We start from the raw sequence: 11,857 nt of genomic DNA, 5'->3' as shown, positions 1-11,857 counted from the left end.
ATGACCCACAAGTATAGGGGATCTATTGTAGTCCTTTCGATAAGTAAGAGTATCGAACCCAACGAGGAGCAGAAGGAAATGATAAGCAATTTTCAGCAAGGTATTCTCTGCAAGCACTGAAATTATCGGTAACAGGTAGTTTTGTGATAAGGTAATTTGTAATAGGTAAAAAATAATAAAAGTAAAAAAGGTGCAGAAAGATGGCCCAATCCTTTTTGTAGCAAAGGACAAGCCTGGACAAACTCTTATATAAAGGAAAACGCTCTCGAGGACACATGGCAATTATCGGCAAGCTAGTTTTCATCACGCTCATATGATACGCGTTCGGTACATTGATAATTTGATATGTGGGTGGACCGGTGCTTGGGTGCTGCCCTTCCTTGGACAAGCATCCACAACTACAGAAGAAGAATTAAGGTAAACCTAACCATAGCATGAAACATATGGATCCAAATCAGCCCCTTACAAAGCAACTCATAAACTAGGGTTTAAGCTTCTGTCACTCTAGCAACCCATCATCTACTTATTACTTCCCAATGCCTTCCCCTAGGCCCAAACAATGGTGAAGTGTTAGGTAGTCGATGTTCACATGACACCACTAGAGGAGAGACAACATACATCTCATCAAAATATCGAATGAATACCAAATTCACATGACTAATTATAGCAAGACTTATCCCATGTCCTTAGGAACGAACGTAACTACTCACAAATCATATTCATGTTCATAATCAGAGGGGAAATAATATGCATAAAGGATCTGAACATATGATCTTACACCAACTAAACCAACTAGCATCAACTACAAGGAGTAATCAACACTACTAACAACCCACAGGTACCAGTCTGAGGTTTTGGGACAAAGATTGGATACAAGAGATGAACTAGGGTTTGAGATGAGATGGTGCTGGTGAAGATGTTGATGGAGATTGACTCCCTCCCGATGAGAGGATCGATGATGATGACGGTGGTGATGATTTCCCCTCTCGGAGGGAAGTTTCACCGGCAGAACAGCTACGCCAGAGCACTGGATTGGTTCCGCCAAGGTTCCGCCTCGTGGCGGTGGAGTTTCGTCCCGAGAGCTTTCTTATGATTTTTTCCAGGGCAAAAGATCTCATATAGCAGAAGATGGGCACCGAAGGCCTGCGAGGGGGGCCACGAGGCAGGGGGCGCACCCCCCACCCTCGTGGATGGTGGGTGGCTCCCCTCTGGTACTTCCTTCACCCAATATTTTTTTACATATTCTAAAACGTACTCCTGTGAAGTTTCAGGACTTTTGAAGTTGTGCAGAATAGGTCTCTAATATTTGCTCCTTTTCCAGCCCAGAATTCTAGCTGCCGGCATTCCCCCTCTTCATGTAAACCTTGTAAAATAAGTGATAGTATGCATAAGTATTTTGACATAATGTGTAATAACAGCCCGTAATGCAATAAATATTGATATAAAAGCACGATGCAAAATGGACGTATCAACCCCTCATCCTGCTTTGATTATATTGATTGAGGGGGTATATAGTACATGTTGATCTACCACGAGATCGTCTGTCAATGAGAGTTGTTTCATCTCTGGTATGCGTTGGGATTCTAATGATCTATCAACTAGTCTAGCCTCGGATTATATAATGTATCCTAGGCCTATGATAATAGGAGGCCTAGTCGGCTACGTAGGTGGAGAGGTGTCCTTGTCTTACATGGGCAGTCTTGTGAAATCCCCCTTGCATGTGTCATAGGTTGCCCGAAGTGACCAAAGACGGAACCGACAAACGGGGTCCACGGCCGGCCCACCTTGCCTGGAGTCTACATGGTAAGTACCGCCGGTCCAGGATACCATCATGCTTAGAATGTCAAGGAATATTGCCTCCCTGTAAGGCTCATACTGATGCCGAAGACGAACACACATCATCTAGGAGGTAACAAGAGAGACGATGTGCATCAAAAGACCAAAATCCATGTAGGTGAAAATAATGACCTTAACGTGAGCATCATCAAGCAACCAGTTACTGTCAGCAACTAGTTTCATATGGTAGGTCTTGGAACTTTATTCAAGAAAAGAAAGACTTATTGTTACAATGACATGGCAATAACAAGTATAGAACTTTACATGGCTATAGAGCCATACGATTTAAAGTTCCAAATCTTTAGCACCTCTGGGTACATAAATTTATGTCATGGAACTGTTCAATACGCTAATGACGATGCCCTTGCATTTGCGAAGCCAACCTTGCTAGTTAGTATGGAACGACATCGATCATTTGTCCTCATTGAAGAATCTTTCATGTACCAAATGGATGTTAGAGACTGTTCATGATTGAAGAGCAAGTTGATGACATCTTTGATGGATGGGCGCTTGTCACACTCTTGCACGACACACATCAGCCTAGTTATCATGACACGCTCCATCTGCCATTACCACTACTTCAACTCCCCTCTCATCCGCTCATCTACAATCTCAAGGATGGCTTTCTTGCTATAAGACTCCCTGATGGCGGCGATGAGGGTGTTTCGGTGCGCTACCCTTCTTGGGACGATCGGTCTCACACCGGTGGCCACCTCCAACGGAACCAACCCAAGGCTATATATATCAGAGGCGGGGCTCAGCGTGCCGGTCTCGATGTACTGGGGGTCCATGTAGTCCATGCTCCCAATCATGGTGATACAAGGAGTACATACGCCATCGTGGTAGCTGACTTGCCACACGAGCCTGAAGTCACCGAGCTTGGCATCGAAGCCCTCACCCAGCATCACGTTGCTAGGCTTGATGTCCCGGTGTAGCATCTACCCCACGGCCGAGTCATAGGCGCCATTGTGGAGGTACTCGATGGTGGTTGCGATGCCGAGAAGGATATTGTACCTCTGTCGCAGTGTCAACGTCCCCCCTACAGCCGCTGCCATGGAGATGGTCGTTCATGCTATCATTGGGTTCGAGCTCATAGACAAGCAACAACCTTCCATTCTCGTCGCACCAACCAATGAGTAACAAGAGGTTCTTGTGGCGCAGCTGACACGAGGTCTCGATCTGCTGCACATAGTTCTACTGATTCCACCTCGACGTCGGCTGCCGCATCCCCTTCACCACCACAGCCCCTAGGTCTGTCACTGTTAGCCGCCCTCTATACACCTTGCCAAAAGATCCCTTGCCGGTTTTCATATCCTTGGAGAAGTTATCTTTTGCCACTATTAGCTCAGAGTATGACAATTCCCGGTGATTGGAAAACATGATTAATTAACAGAAAGGATTAGATCAAGTGGCATTTTTCAGTTTAATTGAACATTTAAATCAAATCATGATTATGTGTTTACCCTGCAAAAATTTTCATCCGGACACCGTCTTCCATTGTGCATAACAATACTATAGAGAAGAACGTGAACAGTGGACAGGAGACCGGCAAACAAAACTATACGCGATACATATTTGTCTTGGCAGGGGATGGATCTGTTAGGAACATAAGAATCAGTTAATGGTGCTAATTGGTTAAGCCTTTTGACAGAAACATACTATATCAATATAATTATAATTATAACAATTTATCCTCCACAAAATTCGAAATAATATAAAAATTCCAAAAAAAATCCTAGTGAAACATTGGTTTGGCTCATATTTTCCTCGATTTTTATTTAGTCTCACTAAACCCTCTAAATCATCATGTTCCGGAGGACTTTGCTCCCTTGTCAATTTCGGCGAACTAAATGTTACGGCTGTAAAATTTAAAATATGGAAAAGAATATGTAGTTTATGTACAATTTTTTGTGTTAAAAGTACAAACTATAGAAAGAAAAGGTAAGATATTTACTTTATTTTCGCATTCATCTCAATTTTTCATATTTTGTAAGTAATATATGCACGTGTATACATTATCTCATAAATTACATGTATGATTTGTTTAAATTTGTTAGCTTGATTTTGTCCCTAAATCAACAATTTGATGTGTGGATGAATGGAAGAAGTTGAAATTTATTGCTCGACATTCTCCGTCAAGTTTGGATTTTGGGATAATTGGTATACCCTCAGTTGTGTCCCCCTCGTCAGGATTGCTCCTAGTTTCTGAAAACACGTGGTCTTGCCCCACCCACTTTGGTGTCTTGTGCTTTTTCCATTTGTCTGTCACTTTGAAAACTTCATATAACTAATTCATACTAAATCAGAAAAATGCAAATAAGATACCAAAATGTTTGAAAAAAATATCACCTGTATGTCAATGTCACTTGCATTCATGACGAAAGTGTTGGTAAGTGTCAATCCGAGTTTTAGCTCTTATGATACCACCATGAATAGTAAAATCTAAAAAAATTCAAAAAATTCAAAAAAAGTTGGTGGCAAAGAATGATGAATATTTTAAGTGCTTGCCAAGTCTCATCAGGAAATCACATTCATGGAAGTCGTCGCAAAAAAACAACCAACACTCGAAAATAGATTGTTTTAATTTTTCCATGACTTCCACAAATGCCATTCCCTAATGAAACTTGGCAAGCTCTTAAAACTTTTGTCATTCTTTGCCACCAACTTTTTTTGATTTGCATTTTTTTTGATTTAGTATGAATTAGTTATGAAGTTTTCAAAGTGAGGTCAAACGGTCAAAGGGAAAAAGCATAAGAGGCCAAAGTGAGTCAGGCAAGACCACGTGTTTTCACAAACTAGGGGCAATCCTGACGAGGGGGCCACAACTAATGGTATAAAACAAATTATCCCTTGGATTTTTTGATGAACTAGTCGGTGCATAATGTCAATATGGTATGAAAACCAAAAGGTCTCCATTACATCGATACACAATTACTGGAAAGTAGGCATGTTGGATCTATGAATAATCACACACGACTTCCGCTCGACAAATGTTTGCGTTAGGCCATCTTGCACAAACGTTTCCACATAAAAGTGTGTGTGATGGGCATGCCTAAGCCATACAGTTTCTTCTAGGCACCGTGCGTGTTGCTAAGAACATATCACATGATTTGTCCCGTATAATTGTTTATGATGACTCACCCGATCGCACACGTGCTCTTTTTGTCCCGCATGAGTGACCGGAGGACCTATCGCCGATGATTTCGGAGTCGTGTGCAATGCCCCCCCCCCCCCCCCCCCTATCGCACACACAGGCCCACCAATGGTTTAAAACTCATCGTTTGCATAGGACGCATCTGCAGCAGTGGGACAAACTTAGTGCTGACAACACTCATATATATAGTGATGGCGTTCCAATTCAATAAACGCCAGCACTAGACTAATTACCTATGATGTTCATACAAATCTAACGGCACCACTACCTACTAACTGGTTAGTACAGCTGGGCCCACCAATTTATGACGTGTTAAAAAACCAATGCCAGCACTATCCTTACAAAGTTGTCGTGCCAAATATGCAAACACCACCACTATTTGAAAAATATAGTGGTGGCACTGATTGGAAATGGGGTGCCACCAACAAAAGTTGTGGCTAGCCACTAGTGAGCATGACATCGTGAGCCTGAGCAGCAAAATGCACATCAGCTTCTTTTTTTGTGAGATAATGCACATCGGCTTTGCAACACAGAGATTTGGCATTGCACAGGAACTGTTTTTCCGATCAAGAATAGTATTGTGCCTCCGTTGCAAAATAAATAAATAACATTGCGCTTTAGCTTCTATCAAACGTGTCCACCTCTTTCCGTTCGAGCAAGAAGGGCGCATTCGGTGCAATTAACCCATCTTCGGTGCATTGACACGACAGCCTGGCACATTCTTCATTAACCATGATTAAGCAAGATGTTAGCAACAATAAACAAACTTATTTTGTGAGTTCCAAATTAATCAAACGTGTGATGCATGTCACTCAAACATGCCACTCTCTCGAGGTCTAGCACAGAAGTAAAATGCAGGTATATAGCCGATGCCATGGCAGATGTGATGTGGATACAAACATTACTTGATGAGTTTAGTCCTTGTATTATTTCCACTCAAAAAAAAAAACAAATAAGAACACTGATCTTAAAGCAAAAAAGGGACACACGGCACATATGTAATTTTACACTTGCTTTGGACATAAAATATTTCTTTGTTTACAAGACAACCATGGCAGACAATGAACATGTATACTTCACAAAGTACATGATTTTCTCCGATTAAGATACAATCAAGCCCCTTCTACTCCTGAGAGGAGCGGTGTCGTCAAATCCAATTGAGTACAAATTTCCTGTGGAATTTCAATTTTTTTCAATCAATTTCTGGAAGTATTCATAAACATGCCTAGCAACTTCGAATGATTGGTAATCAAACTTAATCAATTTAAGGGATGGACGACCTTCTGGGGAGGAGCGTTGTCAGAGAATCCAATGCCCTTCCTCTTGGTGGGGAAGATGATGAACACAAAGCTGGACAGAAACGCCATGCCCATTGGCAGATTCTTGAGCAGCTCTTCGGTGTTCCTGTTGGCGTCCGGGAAGAAGCAGTTCTGCAGCCCAACGTCGCTGAACGCCACCGTGAGGAAAACCACAGCCGCGAAGAAGGCGTGCATGAAGTCCAGCGGCCGGAGGCGGAGCCTCCGGAACTGATCAAGATCGTGCCACTCCTGCCTCTCCTCCTCGCTGGAGAAGTTGAACACGTTGAAGCCACGCGGTGTGGCAAAGCCGTAATATAGCTTTCCATCGCGGCGACCGACGATGCTATCTGTGAAGGAGAAGAAGAGGCACGCGGAGGCAAGGACAGCGACCAGCATCCCAGTGAGCCACTGGTTGGAGGTCTCACACTTGCCATGGTTGGTGAAGGACGGGGACAGTGCCTGGTAGGCTAGCACCGTGCCCGTCGGCAGGAGCTGCGCCAGGTTCGCGACGCTCGACATGACCGTGGCCGGTGCAGGCCCCTTGGTAGTCATTGGCGGTGCTGTGCCGGCGGCTGTTATCTCACCGTCGTCCTCTTTGGTCAGTGGATGTACCTGGACCGCCATGGATGACGATGAAAAAGAAGAGGCCATTGTACTTACTGTGCTAGCTAGGAGAGTAGGAATACGTACTCCATGCTGATCGACAAGTAGCTGTTTATATAGACACAGAAATCCTATGCGAATGATTCCAATGTCCAAGTTCGCTAGGTTGGCGCGTTGATTAGTCTTACTTGGTATTGCTGCATGCTGAAGGGCTCTACGTGAGTGCATGTACCTGGACTTCAACTCTCTAGCTAGTTTTGATTAATGTAGTTAGCAGCCAGCACGTGAATTTAATTGGTAATATATGCTCTGTAAGTCTTTCTTCCAGGAAGGTGAGGAAGGAGAACTAGTGGCTAGTCATCTGCTCGTACTTAAATGCGCCACTTTTTACTCAAGTTAATTTCCTCCGTAGATCTACTCCGTTCCAAATTACATCGCACATAAAAATACGAATAAAATTATTATTGTTCAAAGCATAACAGAACAAAAGAGGCCATGCATTTTGGAACTGTAGAAAACTTGTGGCGACAAGGATATAATTTTGGAAACCACAGCATATAATTTTGGAAGTGAGAAACCACGGGTCCGTGAAAATTTTGGAACTGTAAAAAACTTGTGGCGACAAGGATATAATTTTTCTAGGAACACCAAGTACAACACAGACGCACTCACACCACACCATCACATGGACGCACTCACACAATGTGTATGAGATTGGAGTCACGAAGCTCAACACTGAAACAGGCCTCGCCAGACGTAATGTCACCTCTGATTGGAAAATAGTTCACATTAATGAGAAACCAAAGCGGCAAATCTGGAGTTTGCTCTTGTGGCTTGGGGTACACCCATTCTCCTACCATGCAATCAAAGGTTGGACGTTGGTTGTTACGTATGTACTAGAAATACACATATTCAATTTTTTTGTTTTACACAAGCGGAACATGTATTTGCACATACAATTATTATTTTTTGTGTAGTTATCTTATATGTAGGGTTCTTCCCAATTAATTTAAATACTTATCCTAAATTTATGTACTAATAATTTATACAATTATTTATACAATTATGTTAATAATTGTAAAATGAAGTGGGGGTATGATGAAGACAGGTAAGGAAGAAGTGTTGTGTTGCAAAATAGGAGAGAACTCTTGAGGCAAACTGGATTTAGTTCATGATCATTTTTGTAAAATAACAACATCGATCTTAAAGCAAACAAAGTGAATGGATGGTTGTGATAGTCCTAGGAGGTTGGGATGCTTACTACATAACTTGTACAATTGATCTTTTTTGGAAGAAAAACTATTTGTTTATACGAAACTATGACATACAATATATATACTTGCAAAACTTCATGTGTTTCTCTGGTGACTTTCATTACTATGACATAATAGAACTACATTGTTTGGTTACAACAAACAAGAGACTGGAAGTTGAACAAGTTGATGATGCGGGAAGAAAATAGTGAATCCACACAATATTAAGAAACCCACATACACACACTTTGGAGCGAAAAAGTTGATAGCAAACCCTACCAGTACAAAAACAAATGATTGTAACATCCACCCCATCATATTATATGGCAGCATAAAATTTATGAACACTTAGTCTAACATGGGTGGCAACTAAATACGCTTTCACTGATCTTTTGTTCTTCAAATTCTTGGTATCAAACTTTGTTCAAGGGATGGACAACCTTCTGGCGAGGAGCCGTGTTATTGAATCCGATGCCCTTCCTTTTGGTGGGGAAGATGATGAACACAAAGCTGGACAGAAACGCCATTCCCAGTGGCAGGTTCTTGAGCAGCTGTTGTGTGTTCCTGCTGCCATCCGGGAAGAAGCAGTTTTGCAGCCCCACATCGCTGAACGCCATTATGAGGAAAACCACTGCCGTGAAGAAGGCATGCACAAAGTCCAGTGGCTGAAGGCGGAGCCTCCGGAATTGGTAGAGATCATTCCACTCCTGCTTCTCCTCCTCGCTGGAGAAGTTGAACACGTTGAAGCCACGCAATGTGGCGAAGCCGTAATATAGTTTTCCGTCATGGCGACCCACGACGCTGTCGGTGAAGGAGAAGAAGAGGCAGGCGGAGGCGAGGACAGCAACCAGCGCTGTGGTGAGCCACTGGTTGGAGGCCTCGCACTTGCCGTAGTTGGTGAATGACGGGGCCAACGCCTGGTACGTCAGCACCGTGCCCGTGGGCAGGAGCTGTGCAAGGTTCGCGACGCTCGACATGACCTTGTTCAGGGTAGGCGTTGGCGCTGCCGTGCCGGTAGCTCCTATCTCACTGTCATCGTTGTTGATTGGTGGAATTATCTGGTTCGCCGTGGATGACCCAGAAGAAGAAGAAGAAAAAGATGCCATTGTAAGTACGTACTGTGCTTGGTTGGGGGGGGGGGGGGGGGTGCTCGTGTCCTAAGGAATGTTCAACTTGCAGTTATATAGGCAAATTAATCCGATGCGGATGATTCCAAAGTCCAAAGTCCAAGCTCGGTACACCTGCATGCACGTATGCCTTGGTTTGAACCACTGAAAAAAAATAGTGCGCGCTCGCTAAATAAATTAATATAAAATGTCTCGCTAATTGCACACTAGCATATGCTAATAACGTATATTAAGGGTGGCAGTATTTTGTCATTGGTTTGAACTCTTTATTTTTGGCGGATGATTGGTTTGAACTCTCTAGCTAGCTGTGTTTAAAAGTTGGTGTAAATTGTAATTAATTATAACCATGACTACTTAAGCTAGCACGTTCATTTCATTGGCTTGTGTGTGTGTGTGCGCTTGTGCGTGCGCGTGTGCGTGTGTGTGTACGTGCGTGTGCGTGTGTGTGAGTGTACGTGCGTGCGTGCGTGTGTGTGTGTGTGTGTGTGTGTACGCTATTCAAGTCTTGTTCCGGAAAGGTCAGCAAAGAGAACTAGATAAGCATCGATCGGCTTGTGTATAAGTATGTACTCCCTCCGCCTAATATAACGTAAGACGTTTTTTGACAATACATTATGGGACGGAGAGAGTAATTTTTAACTCACTTGAATTTCCCACCTGTCTCCCCTGGCTGGTTGATTTCCGTGGGCATTTCTGAAAGTGATAAAGCTGAACCTTGCACGCAAGCATGACAATAGTTACTTGTGTGCTTGCACGAAAAAGGAATGGGAGCCACTTGGAAAAATCAATTGAAAAATATGGTCCTTTGGCCAAAATGAAAACCGAAATGACTGAATATGAGTGAAATTAAGTGACTTTGACAAACACTGCAATATTTATGAAACTGAAATTAAAACCATGGCATGTAATACGAAATTTCAGATAACCGCTGGCATAGATGACAATAACCGCACTTTATGTACTCCCTCGTTCCATCTATATAAGGCCTAATGCATTTTTTGAGGCTAACTTTGACCAAGTGTTAGAGCAATAATCTATGACATGCAAATTACAATAAGCATACCGTCAAATTCATACGTGAAAAGAGCTTCCAATGATATAATTTTCACACTATACATCTCATGTATTATTAATCTTATCAATATTCAAAGAGGGTCTTGAAGCATTAGGCCCTATATAGATGGAAGGAGGGAGTAATATGTTTGTTGCTCGTATGTACTCCCTCCGTTCCTAAATATTTGTCTTTCTAGAGATTTTTTCAACAAGTGACTACATACAGAGCAAAATGAGTGCATCTACACTTTAAAATATGTCTATATACATACGTATGTAGTTCTTATTGAAATCTTTAAAACGACTTATATTTTGAAACAGAGGGAGTATTCCCTAAGGTAAATACATCTTGAGAACATGCACCGTTCGTTCTGCCATAGTTATGTTTGCTGAATCCACTGGTGCTGAGTAGACATGTATGGCATATGGCATGAGAATATGAGAGAGACGTCTACCCCACGTGCATGCATTTATAGAAGGACGTCCACCCCATGTGCATACATGTAACCTCGAATCAAATGGAAATACAACTGCGGCTGCAGGCTGCTCGTAGTGTCTGTTGGACGCCGGCATGTATATACATACGTACTTACGCGCGTACATGGACAACTCTGCAACTACTGGACGTTGAACGAACACAAAATTAAACTTACACTGGCATATAGAGTAACGAACTGGGAGAAAAACAATCATCGCAGATGCTAGAATGACAGCCGGACATCGATGGTTTTTTATCCTCTTGGGTCAGAGGAATCTCCCGGTGCATTGCATGATGTATCGTAGATGTATCGTAGATGTAGATGTAGATGTATATTTAAAACAAGCAACTATAACCAACATGAGTGTGGTTCTTAAGTAATGACATTATAGCCGATGCAAAAAAGCTACTGCGGAGATCTAGGTCGATGTTGATCTTGTGGAGATAGAAGTTGTTCATTCAATCTCCGGGGAGAAGTTTCTTCTCCATTTTGACATGGCGATGATTATATTGAAGGAGAGAATATCAGGGGTATATATTGGAGAATAACAATGTTATGAGATCTGTAGAGACACATGGCATGTTGTGAACTTGATGAAGAAATAGACCCGGTCTCATATTTTTTTTCCGCTGGTCGACGAACCAAGCTAGGTGCATAGTCGCCACAGTAGATCTTATTCAAGGCTGCTGGAGCCTGGAGAGGGGAAAGAAACATTCAAGCCGAAGGAGACGTCTACAGTCCACACGTGCATGCATGCATGGATCAACGAATCCAATGCAAATAAAACTGCGGTGGCTAGCTTGTAGCCGCCAACATGTATATATCTATGTACGTCCAAGTACTGGAGAACTCTGTGAGCATGGGATCTTGAAGAACGAAAATTTTATACTATGCAAGACATGTAACCAAGTTGGTGGAAAACAATCATCGCGGCTGCTAGAATGACAGCCCGACATGCATCGACGGTTTTTCTTTTTATCTTCCTCGAGGTCAAAGGAATCTCACGGTGCATCCCAGGATGTATCGTATACGTAGTAGCGTGTGGATGTATATT

General features: G+C 42.7%; 2 protein-coding genes and 1 pseudogene across 2 annotated transcripts; all 3 read right to left on the bottom strand.

Annotated features, from left to right (window-relative positions):
- Positions 1-1,902: 1,902 nt before the first annotated feature.
- On the bottom strand, positions 1,903-5,009 carry LOC123191414 (L-type lectin-domain containing receptor kinase IX.1-like; annotated as a pseudogene).
- A 1,240-nt stretch (positions 5,010-6,249) lies between these two features.
- LOC123191413 (protein DMP10-like) lies at positions 6,250-6,912 on the bottom strand. The gene has a single exon (XM_044604163.1). The coding sequence runs from the start codon at positions 6,910-6,912 to the stop codon at positions 6,250-6,252; it is 663 nt and encodes a 220-aa protein (XP_044460098.1).
- A 1,645-nt stretch (positions 6,913-8,557) lies between these two features.
- On the bottom strand, positions 8,558-9,250 carry LOC123191412 (protein DMP10-like). The gene has a single exon (XM_044604162.1). It carries the CDS (start codon positions 9,248-9,250, stop codon positions 8,558-8,560), a length of 693 nt encoding a protein of 230 aa, XP_044460097.1.
- Positions 9,251-11,857: the final 2,607 nt, after the last annotated feature.

Source organism: Triticum aestivum, chromosome 2A (assembly GCF_018294505.1).
Source record: "Triticum aestivum cultivar Chinese Spring chromosome 2A, IWGSC CS RefSeq v2.1, whole genome shotgun sequence".
NCBI lineage: Eukaryota > Viridiplantae > Streptophyta > Magnoliopsida > Poales > Poaceae > Triticum > Triticum aestivum.
This window is presented reverse-complemented; position numbering and strand designations above follow the sequence as displayed.